General features: G+C 41.1%; 2 protein-coding genes across 2 annotated transcripts; one reads left to right on the top strand and one right to left on the bottom strand.

The window, feature by feature from the left end:
• Window positions 1–1,348: 1,348 nt before the first annotated feature.
• Window positions 1,349–14,089, bottom strand: fpgs (folylpolyglutamate synthase). Its single transcript, XM_019264088.2, has 15 exons — window positions 13,894–14,089; window positions 12,153–12,281; window positions 11,721–11,774; window positions 11,142–11,206; window positions 10,500–10,614; window positions 9,307–9,384; window positions 8,941–9,002; window positions 7,928–8,030; window positions 7,741–7,818; window positions 7,478–7,625; window positions 6,784–6,867; window positions 6,270–6,420; window positions 3,265–3,340; window positions 2,882–2,948; window positions 1,349–2,747 (listed from the first exon to the last, which is right to left on the bottom strand). The coding sequence occupies exons 1-15, from the start codon at window positions 14,038–14,040 to the stop codon at window positions 2,371–2,373; spliced, it is 1,734 nt and encodes a 577-aa protein (XP_019119633.1). The 5' UTR covers window positions 14,041–14,089; the 3' UTR covers window positions 1,349–2,370.
• Window positions 14,090–14,995: 906 nt separating this feature from the next.
• cdk9 (cyclin-dependent kinase 9 (CDC2-related kinase)) lies at window positions 14,996–19,082 on the top strand. Its single transcript, XM_010740069.3, has 8 exons — window positions 14,996–15,131; window positions 15,267–15,380; window positions 15,861–15,942; window positions 17,169–17,259; window positions 17,436–17,602; window positions 17,706–17,877; window positions 17,974–18,122; window positions 18,206–19,082. The coding sequence occupies exons 1-8, from the start codon at window positions 15,091–15,093 to the stop codon at window positions 18,566–18,568; spliced, it is 1,179 nt and encodes a 392-aa protein (XP_010738371.2). The 5' UTR covers window positions 14,996–15,090; the 3' UTR covers window positions 18,569–19,082.
• The last annotated feature ends 465 nt before the right edge of the window (window positions 19,083–19,547 follow it).

Raw genomic sequence — 19,547 nt, 5'->3', positions numbered from 1 at the left:
GGTCTTCAACCAGGAGTCCACCAATTTCTGTCATAATAATTTTCAATTTTCTGAATTAAAAAAATATAACAAAAATGATCATGAGTAAACTGCAAGTATTAATATGCAATAAAAGCCACTTTCGACAAAAACTTTTACAATTTATATAGACTAATAGACATATATAGACTAATAACCCAGCATATAAATAGGTTAATAAGGTGAATAAAAGGTGAATAAAGTAAATATAAAAGTTATTATAAGCCAGGCTTAAAATGTGAACATGATGAGGCTCATAGTGATGCTGAATATTATAGTCTACTGAAACCTGCTGCAAACACACTGAGCACACACAGGTTTCACAATCACCTCTGGAGATAAACAGGAAACTACACTCTGTCCACTCCTCTCCTTTTTGACAAAGACATGTTGTGTAATGACGGAGCCATAGAGTGTATCGCTGACAGCAGAAAAACACGTAGAATAGATTATAACGTAGCATCAACAGTTTGCCTGACAGTGTTGTGTGTGATCCCCAGTGGACACATTTGAAATAGCAGCTATTTTTATTGGAAAATTGTGGTTAAAGTTAACATGCAAACATTTAGTGGCATCTAGTGGTAAAGGCACAGAGTGCAACTGACTGAGTACCCCTCACACCACCCTCGCATTTCAAGCAAGAGATACTAAGCTGGCCATAACTCCTGACAACGTGAAAGGTCTGATGTAGAGCCAGTGTTGGGCCAGTTATTGTGGGCTGCTGTAGAAACATGGTGGTTCAACATGGCAGACTTCCCTGTAGATATGAAGGGTCATTCTAAAAGGGAACATAAATATAACTATTCTTATTTTCAGGTGATTATACACTTACTTTGTGTCAACATTGGACTTTTAAAATTTTTTACACTTTGCAGTCATCTGCTGGATTGGACCCTCTGGCCTGCCGGTTATGGCCCATGGGCCATAAGTTCCACACCGCTGCACTAAACTAACTTTCTGGAATACTCTCCTTAGACTAACAACAGCTGCATGATGTAAAGTTAGTGGCTTAATAATAATAATAAGTAATACCTAATAGCCTAACTATATGGCAGAGTACATCAGTGTAAAAATATAAATACTGATCAACATTGTTCATTTATGACAATCACATATATAGTAATAATTGTGAACAATGTTTCACTTCCTCCCTCTTCCACATGTGCAGGCAATAATAGTTGGTCCATTTCATTGCTGCTCACATCTGATTATGTTTTGTATTACCGTGCATGTTTTTTTTTAATTCTGATTTAAACATGCCGTTTATTCAACATGAAAAAGGCACATTATATTGAGCTGTTATTTCACAAAGCAAAGACCAAGAACCCAGTTTCTCTATCTTTCTTTTAATTGACTCATAATTATGATGCGAGTGGATTTCATCCTCATCTACTCACAACAGAAAAGGTTCCATTTAAGTGCATTTTGTGTCTTGATGGATCCACGTGAACATTCGAGTGGAGTTTGTTTTCTACTCAAATAGAATCTTTTTTAGGTGAACAGACCTGGCTGAACCCGTGAACTTCACTGGATGGATCACCATGACAACATGACGAGTGTATTTTATACAGTTCACCATTATTAGACAATACAATAACTGTGTACCACAGTCAGTAAATTAAGAACAATTTAAATATTAGTTCAAGTGTCAAAGACATTACACAGAATTTGATTGACAGATACATGAATTAATCTGATGCCAACATTAGTGAGGTTAGAATATTTCTACGTGTACAGCAAAGAGATGAGGAGGCTGTGTGAATGACGTACTTTGTCAAGTTCTGACAAAATCATAGTAGAAACCGTACAAAACAATTCCTATTTTAAAAAGACTGAAACTGAAGAGTCAGATGTTCCAAATATAGAAGTAAAATAACAGAAACAGAAAACTCCATGCAGCCCATGTTAATGCAGCCTGTGTATAAATATACTGGTTTATCCAGGCGGTGTCAGCGAGCGCTGAAGTTCCTGTTCAGTCACATTGCTGTGGTGTACATGAATCGAACCTCTACAGTTCATGTAAACATATTTGGCTTCAAGTTAAGATTAAAGACACGAGCTCCACACGTCTGTGCGCTCCTCTGTAAGGCTCTGGGTGAGACTGAGGCTGTTGTGAGGCCTGGAGCTGCCTTGGTCCACGCTAGCAGCTCCTAGCATCGGACTCTGTACTGTAGGGAAGCTACCAAGACAACAGCAGCTTGTGTGTGCAGCGAATCCCATTCAGGTAAACACTTTAAACCATTGTCCAAAAAGTATCACAAAAGCCTCATCTATAGACAGAAATTATTTAAAAAGGTAAAGCAGAGCACCACCCATTATTAAAATTAACTCATTTCAATTTCCCATGGTCCTTCACTTGTTGGAGACTGGGTCAAGGTGTTTCAGTACTCCTCCCACCAGGTGGAGGCTTCCTGTGATGAGGAGGTGGATCTCGGCTGCGTCGCAGAGTGGAGCAGCTTTGGCCATGATGCTGGGTTTAACTGGTAAGACTGTCTTGGCTGGGTCCGCCAGCACTGAATCCCTGCCTTGAGTGATCCACTGAAGGGCGCTGAGGATGCAGGGGAAAACCAGGGTGTCTGCTTTCTTTTCAGGGACCAGGGGCAGGCTGCCCTCGATGAGCAGCTGTGTACCCGTGTTGTCCCCCGAGCTGTTGTGGAGACGCCAGCTCCTCTCGTTGTCCAAGCAGCGAGTCAACATGTTCTCCACCGAAACGTTAAAGTTCTGCTGGTCTGAGGCGAGGGAATGACACGACTGATTAAGTTCACAGTTTTTTCAGTAACAGAAATACACTTCAATCTTCAATCCCAAACCTAACGTCATGAAAATTACTTGTGACTTTGTGGCTGTGAAGTAGAGACCTCACCTGCATTACAAGAAGCGATGGCTTCAGTGATGTTTGGGCAGAACACAGCGAAGTCAAAGTGACATGGCTGAAAAGAAGCACAAGTAAAAATGTAACAATGATCTTCTGATATTAGTTTTTAAACCACACATGTGTACATCTATTTGATTTGATTTTTAATGACTTGTGCTTTCATTCTCATTTAAACAGTGATTTTCAGACATTTTATCCCATTTTTTATTGGTGTGAAATCTTTTACATCATCAGTAGCAATGAACGTAGGAAATAAAAACAAATCTAATATATTCTTAATATTAAAAAAATATACACACTGTAATACCCACAACAACATTACCAGTGAAGACACTGGTCTTCTCTGTGTTATGGGAGGCAGTTGTACTCACCACCAGTAGTTTAAGCATGGCTGCAGAGTCTCTCTCTCCTGTGGCATTGAACAGCAACACTCTGGCCACAGGTCCACTACAACACACACAGGTCAACATGTTTACATATAGCACTATTCTTTAGCTGGTTGCTTCAGTAAAAGCAAAGGTCGACTGCAGACTGAGCTGCAGCACAGATAGATGGTTTGGTATCAGAAACAACTCGCTTCATGTAAAAATGTTGTAGTGTTCAGATATAGACATATAACATGTTCTTTTGGAAAGATGTTACTGTTTAAAACGGGCATGTTTAAAGTGTTTCACCTGGCTTAGTCTGTTTTATGCAGATCATATTGCTGGTAACAAAAGTGTGTCTGTAATGTATGTGACAGAAGTTTTATGTCCTGTGTGAAACTAATTTTGTATTCATTTATCAGTTTGACATTCACACATCTGGTAGAAAACGTATACAGAGAGAGTATGCAGAAATTATAATTCATTTGAAAGCCTCAGCCTCACTCACCCAACCTAGAAAACATTACAGCCAATTTTATTTGTTACAGTATATCGAGCTCCTGGTCCTTACTCTGAATTTTTATCTGAATTTGCAGAATTTGCGTCAGGCTTGATCCTTAAGACAGATAAAGTAATTATTGTAGGTGATTTTAACATTCATGTGGACAACCACAATGATAGTCTTAGTACTGCGTTTATCTCTCTATTAGACTCAATTGGCTTTTGTCAGAGTGTAAATAAACCGACTCATTGTCTGAACCACACTCTTGATCTTGTTCTTTCATATGGCATTGAAATTGATAATATAATAGTCTTCCCACAGAATCCTCTTCTGTCTGACCATTTTTTAATAACCTTTGAGTTCATACTACCGGACTATAAGCCTTTGTGTAGAAGCTTCTACAGCAGATGTTTATCTGATAGTGCTGTAGCCAAATTTAAGGAAGTGATTCCTTCAGCATTGAATCAAATGCCATGTCTAACTGTAACAGAGGACTTGTCTACTTCCTTTAGCCACCCACAAATAGACCATCTTGTTGATAGTATTACAGGCTCATTACGGACAACTCTAGACTCTATTGCACCTCTGAAAAAGAAGATAATTAAACAAAGAAGGCTAGCACCATGGTATAGCCAGCAGACTCGTAAATTAAAGCAAGAGGCACGTAAATCTGAACGCAAATGGCGTGCCACTAAACTGGAAGAATCTCATCTAGTCTGGCAAGATAATCTCAAAACATACAGGAAGGCTCTCCGTAATGCCAGAGCAGCCTATTACTCTTCTTTAATTGAGGAGAATAAGAACAACCCCAGGTTTCTCTTCAGCACTGTAGCCAGGCTAACAGAGAATCACAGCTCTACTGAACCATCTATTCCTTTAGGTCTAAGTAGCAATGACTTCATGAGCTTCTTTAATGATAAGATTATAACTATTAGAGACAAAATCCATCACCTCTTGCCCTCAACAGACATTGATCTGCATTCTGATACAGCAAGTTTTGAAACAGCTGTAAAACCTGATATGTATTTAGACTGTTTTTCCCCCATCGACCTTCATCAAATAACTTTAATCATTTCTGCAGCTAAGCCGTCATCCTGTCTCTTAGACTCCATCCCAACCAGGTTGCTCAAGGATGTTTTACCTGTAGTTAGTAATTCGTTATTGGATATGATTAATCTGTCTTTATTATCAGGATATGTACCACAGTCCTTTAAGGTAGCTGTAATTAAACCTCTTCTTAAAAAGCCCACTCTAGACCCAGAGGTCTTAGCCAACTACAGACCGATATCAAACCTTCCCTTTCTGTCTAAGATACTTGAGAAAGCTGTAGCTAATCAGCTGTGTGACTTTCTCCATAACAATAGTCTATTTGAGGATTTTCAGTCAGGATTTAGAGTGCATCATAGCACAGAGACCGCATTAGTCAAAGTTACAAATGACCTCCTAATGGCATCAGACAAAGGACTCATCTCTGTACTTGTCCTGTTAGATCTTAGTGCTGCATTTGACACCATTGACCATCAAATTCTTTTACAGAGACTGGAACATCGAATTGGCATCAAAGGAACCGCCCTAAGCTGGTTTAAATCGTACTTTTTAGATCGATCTCAGTTTGTTCACGTCAATGATGAATCCTCCATGCAGACCAAAGTTTGTCATGGAGTCCCACAAGGTTCTGTACTTGGACCACTTCTATTCAGTTTTTATATGCTTCCTTTAGGGAACATTATTAGGAATCACTCTATCAATTTTCATTGTTATGCTGACGACACCCAATTATATTTATCGATCAAGCCTGATGAAACCAATCAGTTAACTAAACTCCAAGCATGCCTTAAGGATATAAAAAGTTGGATGACCTACAATTTTCTGATGTTAAATTCAGACAAAACTGAAGTTCTTGTAACTGGACCCAAACACCTCAGAAACTCTCTTTCTAGAGACTTAGTTACTTTAGATGGGATCACCCTGGCCTCCAGCTCCACTGTAAAGAATCTTGGAGTTGTTTTTGATCAGGATTTGTCCTTTAACGTCCACATAAAACAAATTTCGAGGACTGCATTCTTCCATTTACGTAACATCGCCAAAATCAAACGCATCGTGTCTCAAGCGGATGCAGAAAAACTAGTCCACGCATTTGTTACTTCTAGACTGGACTATTGTAACTGTTCTGACAGGAACACGTGCAGTCTCAGAATGCACTCTCAGGACGCTGGGTTCCTTCTGGTTTCTATAGTTTCCAAAAGTAGATTGGGAGCCAGAGCTTTCAGCTATCAGGCTCCTCTTCTGTGGAACAAACTACCATTCTGGGTTCGGGAGGCAGACATGGTCAACACTTTTAAGAGTAGATTTAAGACCTTCTTTTTTTTGATAGAGCTTATAGCTCCGGTCATGCTGCCATAGGATTAGACTGCCGGGGGGTAATGTTTCGTTTACAATGAATAGTACTCAATGGATACAGGTGGAACAAGCCAGAATGAGTGTCATTTCATTATAAAGAGACTTTCACCTTGCACTCCGTTCATGCTGGGCTGCAGTATCTCTGAACCAGTGTACACAGGCCTGCATACTGCGCACGGTGTGAGCTCCATCCAAGAAGTAGGTGATTGCTCCGTGTTTCAGAGTCTGATTCCTTCCAGGCCACTCTGTATCTGCCAGCCCTGACACACACACACACACACACACACACACACACACACACACACACACACACACACACACACACACACACACACACAGTTAGCATAGCAACTGTAAAATTCTCGACTTCTATCAGAGCCAGGCATTCAGCATAAATACATACACGGAAGAGAAAGTTGGCAGATGTTCTGACTTGAGGCTTCTTATTGGAACAAACAGGGTGTGTCTCTGTCTATCATGTTTGCAGAGATCCTAAATACGCTTCATTGACTGGTTTTACTGGTACTGGTTAGTCCCATTATGTCATGTCAACATTCCGAATTAGCTCAGACACAGATCCAAAATGCAGCAGCAGCAGTGAGTGATGAATCTCTGGAACTCACCTTTCACCATGATGGGGCTAGGCTTGAAGGAAGTCCCCTCAGGTACACCTGTGTTCTCCACACTGGTTGAGGGAAAGCTTTTATCTGTTGAGAGGACAGTGTTATTAAGACAGCCTTAAAAAAAAAAAGGTAAGTTTTATTCAAACATGACATTTACAGAAAGATGCACGATATTTAGCATTATGATACTTTTTGAACATTTCTTTGTCTCTGCACTGAGAAGAATCATTTTTACAGGCTGATCCGACATGAGAAGAATCTCCTCAGCAACTAAAAACTGACTCATTAAAAACATTCTGTGGTTTATTGAACTATTGACGTCTAACCTACATGAAAAATTCTTCCTACTTCGTGCAGTGAGGTGTTTGAAAAGGGCTTTATGTGAAAACATTTGCACTGCGTCACATACAGAATTTTTGGAGGTAGCCAAACCAAATAGACTGACCCTGTCCCAATGTGAGATAGTGTAGTAAGTAATTATTTAAGCAATTCCAGTGAGACAATGAAAAACAAACTTTTTTTTCTGTTTTTACAAAAATGATGTTAGCATCATGCAGATGTGATATTCTGAATATTCTTCCTGGCTGTATACAGGCTTTGAAGCTATTGTCTGTAGCTGAGAGACTTTGATTTTTGGATTTATGATGTCTGTCTTGCCTTTGAGATACAGTTCAAATGTTAGTTAATGTCCCACCTGGTAAACATCTTCTCTGCAGCCAAGTATGACTCAGCTGGAGGGCCAGAGAGGCGTTAGGGCGCTGGTGCTGCCCTGCCAGGCCCAGACGCAAAGGTTCACAGTCTGCCTGGTAGTCCTCCAGCTCTGGACACACCCACAGAGGACACTACAACAACATGTTACACTGTGTTACATCAAACTGAGCAGTTGGAGGAGACATTTCAACAAACAAATGTGTTGCAACTTGACATTTCACCAAGCAATATCTGAGTCTGACTCACTCTTATCTCTTTGGCTCGGTCTCTGAGCACAGCCATCGCATCTTCTGGCTGTCTGACTGTGAAGGCAGGAACCCCAGGCTAAAAAAACATACACATTCACATGATTAAAGCTAGTAAGTGACCCTAGAATCATTTCAGATTTAGTCCAGTCACAATGCCACATTACTGATGTGTACAGCCAGCACACCTTGAAGATGCCTCCTTTCTGCCAGGCGATCTTTTCGATGGTGTCTCCAAGAATCTGAGTGTGGTCTATACCCAGAGAGGAGACACCACACACCCACGGTCGCCTGTTGACACAGTGGACAGAAACAAAACATACATTGTAACATTTTATTACAGCACTGATAAAGTAAAACCAGTAAAAGTGCACAGTACGCTTCGATGTGTAACTGCCAATAAATAAGCAACCTGCTGAGTATATACTGATATATGCAGCTGGTATTTTTCATCCCTCAAACGCACGTGACAGAGATATGTAATGGAGCAGATACACAGAGCTGGAACAAATTAAAGGAAAAGCTGAATAAAAGAGCAAAGAAACGTGTCATGGAGATGCTTCTGTGCACCACTGAATGTTTTAGTAAGTATTAAAATAATATTTTTAAAAATGCTACGGTCACCAGATCTGAACCCAGCTGAACACCAATGGATGTTCTTTAGACCAATGTGTTCACCACCACCACCACCACTGTCCTCTTATGTCTGGCACTGATTTTCTAAAGGTTGCAGGCATAAATGAGGAAATGTGTTCATCTGTTTAATAGATTCCCATAAAACTGACAAGGAGCACTGAAACTCTTCTGGAGGCTTGTGATGGTCTGATGATTTGATACTTTGTCCCACACCTGTATCTGTGATTGGCTGATAAGCGATACATTGGTCTGTCTCTCATACTAACACCATCTATCTGCATGTGTTCTCAGCTCTCTGATAAAGTTTCATACACTTTTTATTGTTACCACACAGCACTTCTTTATTGGGTCCAAACATGGTCATAAAAGATATTACAGCTGTTGTGTGTGTGTCTGTGTATCAGTGTGACACACAATATATATATTCATATATTATATAATATATTAATGCTGCTCTTTGTCTTCCTTTCTGTCTGTCATTATAAGATATTTGTGATCAAAAGTATATAAATAATGCAGCCTGGAGGAGGCGAGTCAGATACAGCTTTATGAACGGAGTCTTTACCTTATAATGTTGGTGCAGTCATATGCTCCACCAATGCCAACTTCAATTACAGCCACATCCACCTGGACAAAGAGCACAGCTGTTTAGAATTATTGAGTTAAAGTAATAAAACTTTTTTTAGGTTTCCCCAGAGTATCAATCTTTTCCACCATGGACAATCTTTGAGCTTTCACCGAGTTGCCCACACAAAGCAAAAAAACAGTGTGAATGATTTTCTGAAGAGAAATCAAATCTAATGGGTGGAACATCACTGTGTGTGTAACCAGCTGCTTGAGTGTTTATAACTTATGTTAGGTATACTTGCATTAAACTATGTTTCCCAGAAACCTTGGGTTCCTATTTGCTACTGGTGAAGGCAGTACATACCTTCTCCTGGAGAAACACATGGAAGGCCAGGATGGTGAGGAAACGAAAGTACGCCGGCATTGTCCCTCCATGGGCATCCTGAAGAGGTCAAAGAGAAGAAAAAAACAAACTCCCTCAACTTTTTGCAACATTTCTATGTAATAATACACAGAGGTTTGTCATTCACTCTCACTCCCTGTAAACACTTCTGAATGAACAGTCCCGACGCTGTATCTGTTGAAAAGTCCTTTCTGAAGGTTACAATTATTTTCAATGTTGATTATTCTATCAATTTATTATTTAGTCCATAAAGTGTCAAAAGATGGTGAAATATATGGACCCATCAGTTTTTCCTAAAGCCAAAGGTTGCATCCGCAAAGATCTTGTTTTGTCCTCAACACAAAGATATTCAGTTTACTGTCATAGAGTATGAAAGAAAGAAGAAAATATTTAAATTAGAGAAATGACTTAATGATTAATAGATCAATGAAAAATAGTTGCCAAATAATGGACTAATTGTTTCAGCTTTATTGGCATTCAATTAAAAACAGTTATTTATTTAAATTCTTGGACATGTCTTGTGTTGTCACCTCTCTGTAGCAAGCGTTTTCTAAAAAGAACGATCATCATTGTGTCCAAAATATTTCTTAACTGCACACTCAACACTGGTAACGTGACTACAGTGTGCTGTCACATGAGGGTCACACTCATCCTGACATGAGGGGTCTTATTTTCTATCGGACTCAATTATGACCTGTGACTCTGGTGACACAGAGCCGAGGCTGAAAAGTTACTCAGGCTGTGGAACAAACAGGATGCACGATTAGAAATCACTACTTTTAGACGATTAAAGGTTAACCCGTTCAAACATTTCACTGACTGAAGTCAATGAGTAACTGTTACATTTAAATTGTGAGAAGGGGCTGTACTAGTCAAAAGTTCCATCAGCACTGAAGACACACAAGCTATGAAACGACGCATATAGAAATATGTGGTAAAATAAAAAGTTAAATATGTCGATGGATGGTATCTGCATGTGTGGGTCCCATGTAGCATGGAGGAGGTGTGTGATGGAGTGGGGGTGCTTTGCTGGTGACACTGTTTATTCAGTATTCAAAGCACACTTGACCAGCATGGCTACCAATGACATCTAAGCACAACAACATGTCGTCCCATCTGGTTTGAGCTTTTCTCTGCCTTGTCACGTGACCTACCTTAGTTTCATGCAGCCGTCCGTAAACCTGCCAGAAGTATTTGGTGAAGAGCTCCTTTCCAATGGGCTGTCCGTTGATTCGAATCCTCTCTCTGACTTGGACCAAATGTGGGGAGCTGTAACCAAGAAGCAAAGTGTTCAGCTACCTTTCACTGGCCGAGGATAAGGAAATAAATACCATGGCAACGTGCATCAATAGGAATGTTGACCATGTCATTTTATGTCATTGATGAATTTATGCTAATACACGTGTAGGTCAATGTAATTCATCTGTATCGACTTCAATGATGTGGCTCAAAAATGATGCAGTCACATTCATGATATTTGAAATGAATGTATTAATGAAACATGCTCATGCTTTCTTCCTGCTGCTACTGTTTAGCCTGCAGGTCCTCTCTGTGACCTTTACTGATGATCAAACTAATCAAACCTATTCATTATGGACAGCACAGCTGAGGGCGTAAGCTTAGATTTCACTGTGGAAGTGTGCTGAGTACAGCTGAGTGAAAAATCAATGACACAAACAGAGACGACTCTTCTATGATCTGTTGAAATCACAAGTCTGCTTGAATTTTAATCACAATTGACTGAAATGTAAAAAGAAGACAAACTCCACTGTTCACCGACTTTTAAACAGTCGTACCTGTAAAATCCCGTGCGGAAGCCATAACTCCTCAAAATCTGCTCAGTGAACGCACACGTCGAGCCCTGAAAGATGAACACAAACACGTTTGTTCGTGACCTGGCAGCCTGTCTTGACACGTGTGGATCAAATGGAAGCAGAAACCCTGTGTTACCCTGTAATACATGTGAACCTCTTACTTGTATCATCACATACGTTCTTTCTGTCTCTGCTATATTTGTTTATGTGACTCACCTTATCAGCAAGTATGCAAAGTGACTGTCTTTGACTGAGCGGTACAGGTCTGGTGGATGGGAGGGTGGGGGTGGCGACTAGAAATTAGTTATTGTTTGTATTATGTTTGTATTTTGCATATCGTGAAAATCTTAAATAAAAAGAACCTTGATCAAAAAAAGTTTGCACAACCAGTGTACATAAGGGTTTGACAGAGAAGTAAATATATCTAGAATTTAAACTTTTCAGTTATGTATGTGGTTTGTTTGGTAAAAAAATTACTGACCTGTGCCACACACACACACACACACACACACACACACACACACACACACACACAGCAGCTTGTGTGTGCAGTCAGCTCACCTTGCCCTTTGTTCCCGTCACATGAATGATATTGAGATGATCTAGATCCTCCACCTTTGAAACACAAACACAACAAATGAGACTCAAGGACAGAATGACTCCATCATGTTACCCAACAATAATATCAATAAATGTATCAATCAGGTTAAAGTGAGAATTTGCTACATTTGATATTTCAGAGTTTGGTCTGGACAAAACTATTTGAAGACATCTATGGAGCCAATAGGCCTGTCAAAATATAACTAATTACATGAATAAATAATACTACTAATACTTCTAATAACTGAAAACTCTGATAGATAAACACATTGAGCGACTCCGTTCTGGAGCGCTCCGGAGTGTTCCAGACCACTTTAACCCCTGTTTGTAATCCTTCAGTCATCACCGATAAACGTGCCCTGTGTACTATGCAAGGTGATATAACCAACTGACTGTGAGCCCGGCTCGTTCCAGGAAGCCCCTCATGGCCTGGAGCTGCAGCTGAGGGTGGCCCCTCTCTCGTCGCACCTCCTCCAGAGCGCTGGCATTGGTCTGTAGTGTGTTCAGAGTGCATACTGCATCCTGCAGCAAGAGGAAAGAGTGAAGTGTTAAGAACCTGCATAACCAGCACAGCACAGCACCTCATGTGCACATCCTCCCCATCACATGTTGCTACATGTAAAACGTCATCCATGGAATTAACCTCACAGGCAGGTTTCATTTTACATGCACATGTTCAGTGAGAGCAACACATTACAGTCTGTGTGTCGTGCTTGTACTAAAGTCTTATCCATCAGTTGAGAAGACGACTGCACTGGCTTGGTCAGCCAACAGATCTTGTAATGCAAAGAAAAACTGTTACCTGAGCTGGACCTGGAAATGTCATCTATCAATTATTTAGTCCATCAACAGAAAATTTCTTTAGAGAACAATTCCAAACATTAGTTCAAAGTTTAAAAGTTTAATGTGGATTAATCATCTGCTGAAAATAGTCCCTTTACTAGTAACTTGTAATAAAAGTTACACTGCATGTGTATTACAGGAAACTACTGGGCCTTGTTTTGTCAGTAATTATAGAAAATACAGAGACGAACACTGGAGCGGCTCCACACACTCCAACAAACACCATGATCATTAACCAAACCAGATGGAAAATGTGAATCAGTGAGCATTAGCGGTGCTGGTTGGTGGATTTTGTTACTTTTGGATAAATCCATGTTAGCTTCCACCCCTCCCCCCTCTACGCTACACTAATCAGCTGCTTGTGCTGCTTCTTAACTCGCCATACAGTCATGAGCGCCGTATCAATGTTGGATAAATGATATTGCTTTTTCTGATTCGCATGTACTAGTATTAAACAACAACTATCGTCCAAAATTCACCAGCTTTGCTCCACATTCTAAAATATGAATATTCCACGTGTTTCTTCATTCTGTAATATTAAACGTATTCTCTTTGGGGTTTTGGACAGTTAGTCGTAGAAACAACAGCTGCGTGACTTTGGGAACCTGTGATGGACATTTGTTACTACTTTGTGACATTTTAAAAAGGACTAAAGCAGATCATTTGCAGATCAGTTATGATGGCAGAAATCTGCAGTTTCAGAAAGATAAAAAAAACAATCTGAATAACAGCAAATGTTGTGCACCTGTTGACAACATTAGAGCTGCCAGGGACAGCAGCTGTATAATGTGTATTATTTGCATTAAGCTGTAACAAGTGAAGACAATGTGAACTGTGACAGTCTTTCAGATCCATGTTCATGTCATGTTAGGACACAGTAGCAGAAATGGAGTAAACACTGTGTTTACACATGCTGTCAAACTGTCCCCATCCAGCTCTCAGATAAGCATCAGAGCAGGTCTTGGCCGCACGTGGAGCAGCACAGGTTGCACGTTGCATTGACTCAGGGTCTGTGCTGCAAACGCAGATCACAGCTGACAGTGTGAGCTGTGATCTGTAACTTTTCATAGCACGGTCACTCAACAAGCAGCAGAGATCAGCCAGCTGTTCGCTCGGCTCCGTTTACAGCGCCAGCTAAAGTTGATATAGTTTCACCTGGTGCTGGCAGCCATGTTTCTGTTTCTGTCCATTATCAAACTGTTACAACACTAACTTATCCAACTAGCACATGTGGCTAGCTAGCTGGCCAGGAGCCGGTGCCTAGAAAAGACCGGGAGAAGAGACAGCTTACCTGGTACTCCATGCCCGGTAGCTGAGGTGCTGTCTTCGTGCTGTAGTGTCTAACTGAAAGACCCGCCAACCGGATCGTCCAGTCTTTCTTTGGGAGCCGCGCGGCAAACGCGAAGCCCCGGCGGCACACGCATGACAAGCACACCATGGTGGGGCGTCGAGCTGTCACAGGAAGCTGCGGCCAAATATGGGACGTTCTTTTCAGATGCGCGATGACGTCACGGCACGCCCCCTCTTTTCGCATACTATTTGTTGATATCATCATTTTTCTGATGACTGATTATATTTTAGACTTTGTTTTATTTAATTAGACCCTTCACATAACGGTGTGTTATTTAATTTGTATCTTGATGTTTTATGACGTCTTTGGGCTGGATATTGTTTATGTGCATGACTAACTAACTAACTAACTAGAAACTCGAAGAAAAATAAGGAACAAATCTGTCAGCTCATTTGTAATGACTTTAAATAATCATAAATGTCATGTTGGCGTTACATGTACAGTATGTTACATTTCCAGCCACTGTAATATCCACAACCAATGCACCAATGCACTGTCATGGAGGATGAAAAAAGACAATCATGATTTATCATAATCGTATTTGTTTGTTTTTGGCACAAACGTTTGTCCACACTGACGCATTTATATTAAAACAAGTAGTGCCACTATATTCATCTGCTCATTTTGACAGAGGTTATTACTCATCCGGGTCGCCAGGTGTCGCCCTCACTATTCCAGCCATGTTGTGCCTTAATTGTGGCCTTCAGGTGCTGCTCCAATCATCGGTTTTTACAAAATCGGTTCTTGTCTGTAGATTATATGTGTATATGTAAGACGCAACGCAGTAGTGAATACAGCAGGACAAATGTTAATATGACGAGATTTGATTATGGAAAAGGTAATTGTTTTTGTGATATCTGGGTTGTCGTGTCAGATGACAACTTGGAACTTGAAACCCGATGGTTGCAGCGAATATAAATAATATTTATTTTATGTGTTATTGCATTCTGTCGTGTGTAAACAACTCGAATGAGATGCCTGTGTTCCGCCGTGTTTTTCAGTATTATTGGTGGATTTATAAAACAGTTCATCACACTGCGATGCTCTGGAGCCCGAGTTGACCTGAATGCAGCATATGTAGTTCGCAGACTGTACTTTGACTCGGAAACACTCGGAAACACTCGGGACGGGACGAGGATGCAGCGGGACAAAACAAGCAACACCGGCGGGGCTGAAAAGTAAGAATATGGTTACATTTGCTATTTTATCATTAGGGTATCTGTTTTTTTTTATCAATTTAAATACCTTCGGGTGTTCGTTATAGCCCGCAATTTAACGTAAATGTCCTGATATCGTATGAATTGTGTCTCTAGGCCCGACCGGGAGGCCGCCATAATGTCCAAATACTACGACGGAGTGGAGTTTCCTTTCTGCGACGAGTTCTCCAAGTATGAAAAAATGGCCAAGATAGGACAGGGGACGTTTGGGTGAGTCCTGTTCGAACACACACATTGTCGTGTGTGTGTGTGTGTGTGTGTGTGTGTGTGTGTGTGTGTGTGGCTAACATTAGCTGTGCTAAAAGCTAACTTTGCTTTTAAAGGGGAAATAAAATAATTCGATAAACATTAAAAATGTTGTTTTCGCTTCAAAACATCATGTACGTATGTATCATTCATTTTCATATCATATTAAGGGAGTTTTTATAAACGTGGGTTATCTTAGAAATACTGTACACATCGTGTATATGTATCGTAGTCTAACTAACACGCTGTATAATACATGTACTACATGAACTGCCGACTGTAACTGCTGTATGTAGTTTATTCATGTGACTGTTCACACTGAACATATCTGAGCTGTCTTCATACATACAGCTCAGTTTTCACTTTAAATAACGACCATCGGCTTTCCTTTCTTTGTGAGAGAAGCTCTTCATCTGTCTCTGTCTCCTGTTCGTCTCTTCACAGAGAAGTGTTCAAAGCAAAGCACAGGCAGACCGGCAAGAAGGTCGCATTGAAGAAAGTGCTGATGGAAAATGAGAAAGAAGGGGTAAGAGACTGTTCACAGCCGCTTGTAATGGTTCATGTTATGGTCTGATGTGCTGAATGTCACCTGTGTCAGACATTATACGATCATTCCAAGGGTCTACCTTGATGAATTCTGAACAGCTGTTGTCAGTGAAGACGAGCAGACAGGCTGTAAACAAATCACCATGTTGGATAATGTGTTTGGAAGAGAAGGCAGGTAGCAGAATTCTTACACACCTGTCAATCAAACGAACAAACATCCATCACAGTGTACAGGCTTCCTTCCTGTTATGTTTGACCTGGATAACTTGCCGTAGTTGTGCATGTATGCGGTTTGTAGATACTGTGTCTCCTCCTGTCCACATGTCACATGTCAAAGACACTGTGCCCCTCATTGCTCCAGATGTTCAGACCAATGCCACATGTTAACTCGCTGTCATTATCTATGAGTGATGTCATGTGGCCTTTTTCCATTTGAAATGTTTGGTGTAGTGTTATCATCTGACAGAACGTGTTTCTTATCCAGTCCTAAGTGATAAATGATGAACAATGCAAATAAGAATCTAAGTCAGAAACCAGAATATGTTGCACATCTTAAGTCCGGCTCACTGCCTGTTGGCTGACCCTCTTCCTCTAGCCTCTTTAATGTGGCTGCTGCCTCTTCTGTTTTTCCCTCCTTAAAGGGTAACTCTATAATTACTGTAGTTTTTGACTGAATACACAGTACACTACTGTGAAATGGTTTACAGAAATTTACTGGGCACACTTTAAAGCTGAGGCAGTGTTATGTGCAGTTAATCCCACTTTATCACCATGAAAATATACTGTCAACAAAGTGCATGACACAAATGTATGCTATGTGCAAGCTCTGACCTCATAAAAACATGCATTTGGATGGGTGTCTTTGCGGCTTACGGTTATAAATACACAAATCTACAAACAGTAAGGAATACATTTCAGACATGAAATTGAAACTCATAGCCCCAATATATGCATTTGAACTATGAGATAGCTTAAAGCCTTGTTTTGTTTTTGTTTGTTTATTAAATATGGGTTTTTTTGTTGTTAAAAGCACCAGCAAAAGTCTGACTGACTGAAGTGACAAGTTTTCAACATGTGACTGAGTTCAAAGCTGCTGTATCATATGGCTTGTGAGCTCTAAATATTGACAAAGGTCTGAGTTCATGTTAGCACATCGGTGCTTGTACGCAGTCATTCTAGAAGTTTCCTCTGGCTGCTTTGTTTCAGTTCCCGATCACCGCTCTGAGAGAGATCAAGATCCTGCAGCTGCTCAAACACGAGAACGTGGTGAATCTGATCGAGATCTGCAGAACCAAAGGTGGGTGTCAGTGCAAAACATGGTGCAGAGCCCTGTACTGCGACGCTGGCTTTGAGGTTAGGGAGGTGACTTCAGGTTTAACTGAGAGTTTTCAGGATTCCAACGGTGGTTCACTACTGCATCGTCATGGTAACTTCTGTTGCTTATGTTTTTATTCTTTCTCTCCCTGCTTGAAGCTACTCAGTTCAACAGATACAAAGGCAGCATCTATCTGGTGTTTGACTTCTGCGAACACGACCTGGCGGGGCTGCTGAGCAACGCCAACGTGAAGTTCACCCTAGCAGAGATCAAGAAGGTGATGCAGATGCTGCTCAATGGATTGTACTACATCCACAGAAACAAGGTGAGCCATCCATAAAGACCCCCAGCCAGTGCTGCTTTCACCTCCGGAGCCTTTGACAGAAATCCCACTGTCACCATCATAATATCTCCTTCTGTTGGATTAGATTCTTCACAGAGACATGAAGGCAGCTAACGTGCTCATCACCAGAGACGGTGTCCTGAAGCTGGCTGACTTTGGTTTGGCTCGGGCCTTCAGCCTGGCTAAAAACAGTCAGGGCAACCGCTACACCAACCGCGTGGTCACGCTGTGGTACAGACCTCCAGAGCTGCTGCTGGGTAAGAGACGACCACAAAACACAATGCACGAATGTGCAGCCAGCTGTGCTGCAGGTGAATTTAAAGGCATTTATAATTGACTCATTTTATTGGCAGGTGAGAGAGACTACGGCCCACCCATTGACCTGTGGGGAGGAGGCTGCATCATGGCAGAGATGTGGACCAGAAGTCCTATAATGCAAGGCAACACTGAGCAGCACCAGCTCACACTCATCAGCCAGCTCTGTGGCTCCATCACTGCTGAGGTGAGACCCCATCAGATTGAAGTTACAATAACTCGCCGACATGCTTGTCAGCTAAACTCTGAGCTGTTTCCTCTCTGTCTCAGGTGTGGCCCGGTGTGGATAAGTATGAGCTCTACCAGAAAATGGAGCTGCCTAAAGGCCAGAAGAGGAAAGTGAAGGACCGTCTGAAAGCTTACGTCAAAGATCCGTACGCCCTGGATCTCATTGATAAGCTTCTCGTCCTGGACCCAGCACAGCGCATAGACAGCGATGACGCACTCAACCATGACTTCTTCTGGTCTGACCCCATGCCGTCAGACCTGAAGAACATGCTCTCCACCCACAACACCTCCATGTTTGAATATCTGGCCCCACCCAGACGGAGAGGCCACATGCCACAGCAGCAGCCCAATCAGAACAGAAACCCAGCCACCACCAGCCAGACGGAGTTCGATCGAGTGTTTTAGTGGCTGGAGAAGTTCATGGACAAGTCGTTTAAATGTTTCCAGCCGGCCTGATACTGAGGAAAGCTTCACATTCCTTCTTGGGTTGAGGTTTGGCGGACGTTTCCTGGAGGTTGTTCTTAACAGCAGGGTTCGCAGGTTCTCTGTGTCGACCAGGGACAAGACTGTAACGTTCAAAGATATGCAGAGCCCTTTGTACTGTAAGCCAAGTTATTATGTTCCAACTATTATGTTCCAGTTTTTTCTCACATGATAATGAACAGATGGATGTTGAACTCTGTGGACACAGTTTGTGTGTTCACACGGCTCCTGTTTTTGCAATTGTGTGGCAGATTAGTTTGTTTTTTACATTCACACACTCGTTTAATCATTGTTTGTACAAAACTCTTTACAGGCTGTGCAGTATTTTCAGGTTTTTATTTATGATAAGAAAGAAAGGAACTTTTTATTTAAACCATTTTACAAGAACGCAGCTCATGTTCCTGAACACACTCAAAATAAATGTTATTTTCCAACAGCTGTGTGATCGTGGTGTTGAACTCAAATACTGAAAATTTACCTTTGTGTGGTTTCATAGAAAAATGAAGTCTACAGCAGCCTGGGACCTCCATCTCATACACTTCATGGCATACAGTATTGTATTATTGTTAGTGTAGATATTAAACAAACTTCTTGGGTTGAGCTATCACTGTTATATGATTCAACAACAAAACAAACATGTTATTCTCTGTCATCACACAGTGCACATGTGTCCATGCTCTAATCCTCTATCAGAAACACATGGCTTAGGTCTGCAATAGGTGCAGCTGGTCAGTGGTGGAAGTACATCTGAGATGCTTCATTATATTTCAGAGAGAAATCTTCTACTTTTTATTCCAGTACAGACATCTGTAGTTCTGAATTTCTTCACAAAGACGTTCTTTTTAGACTCAGTCGTGTTGCTAACCTGTTGACCTCAATCATTGTGAGATGTTCCACCAGA

This window comes from Larimichthys crocea, chromosome IV (genome assembly GCF_000972845.2).
Source record: "Larimichthys crocea isolate SSNF chromosome IV, L_crocea_2.0, whole genome shotgun sequence".
Classification (NCBI taxonomy): Eukaryota; Metazoa; Chordata; class Actinopteri; family Sciaenidae; genus Larimichthys; species Larimichthys crocea.
This window is presented reverse-complemented; position numbering and strand designations above follow the sequence as displayed.

Excerpts from the sequence above, each read along its gene's own strand:
- fpgs (XM_019264088.2), bottom strand. The coding sequence starts at position 14,040 with ATGGTGTGCTTGTCATGCGTGTGCCGCCGGGGCTTCGCGTTTGCCGCG. Across the intron at positions 11,207-11,720 it reads TGACGGGAACAAAGGGCAAG|GGCTCGACGTGTGCGTTCAC; the intron begins GTGAGCTGACTG and ends TTCATCTTTCAG. Across the intron at positions 9,385-10,499 it reads GACGGCTGCATGAAACTAAG|GATGCCCATGGAGGGACAAT; the intron begins GTAGGTCACGTG and ends TGACCTCTTCAG.
- cdk9 (XM_010740069.3), top strand. The coding sequence starts at position 15,091 with ATGCAGCGGGACAAAACAAGCAACACCGGCGGGGCTGAAAA. Across the intron at positions 15,132-15,266 it reads AACACCGGCGGGGCTGAAAA|GCCCGACCGGGAGGCCGCCA; the intron begins GTAAGAATATGG and ends TTGTGTCTCTAG. Across the intron at positions 17,878-17,973 it reads ACCTCCAGAGCTGCTGCTGG|GTGAGAGAGACTACGGCCCA; the intron begins GTAAGAGACGAC and ends TTTTATTGGCAG.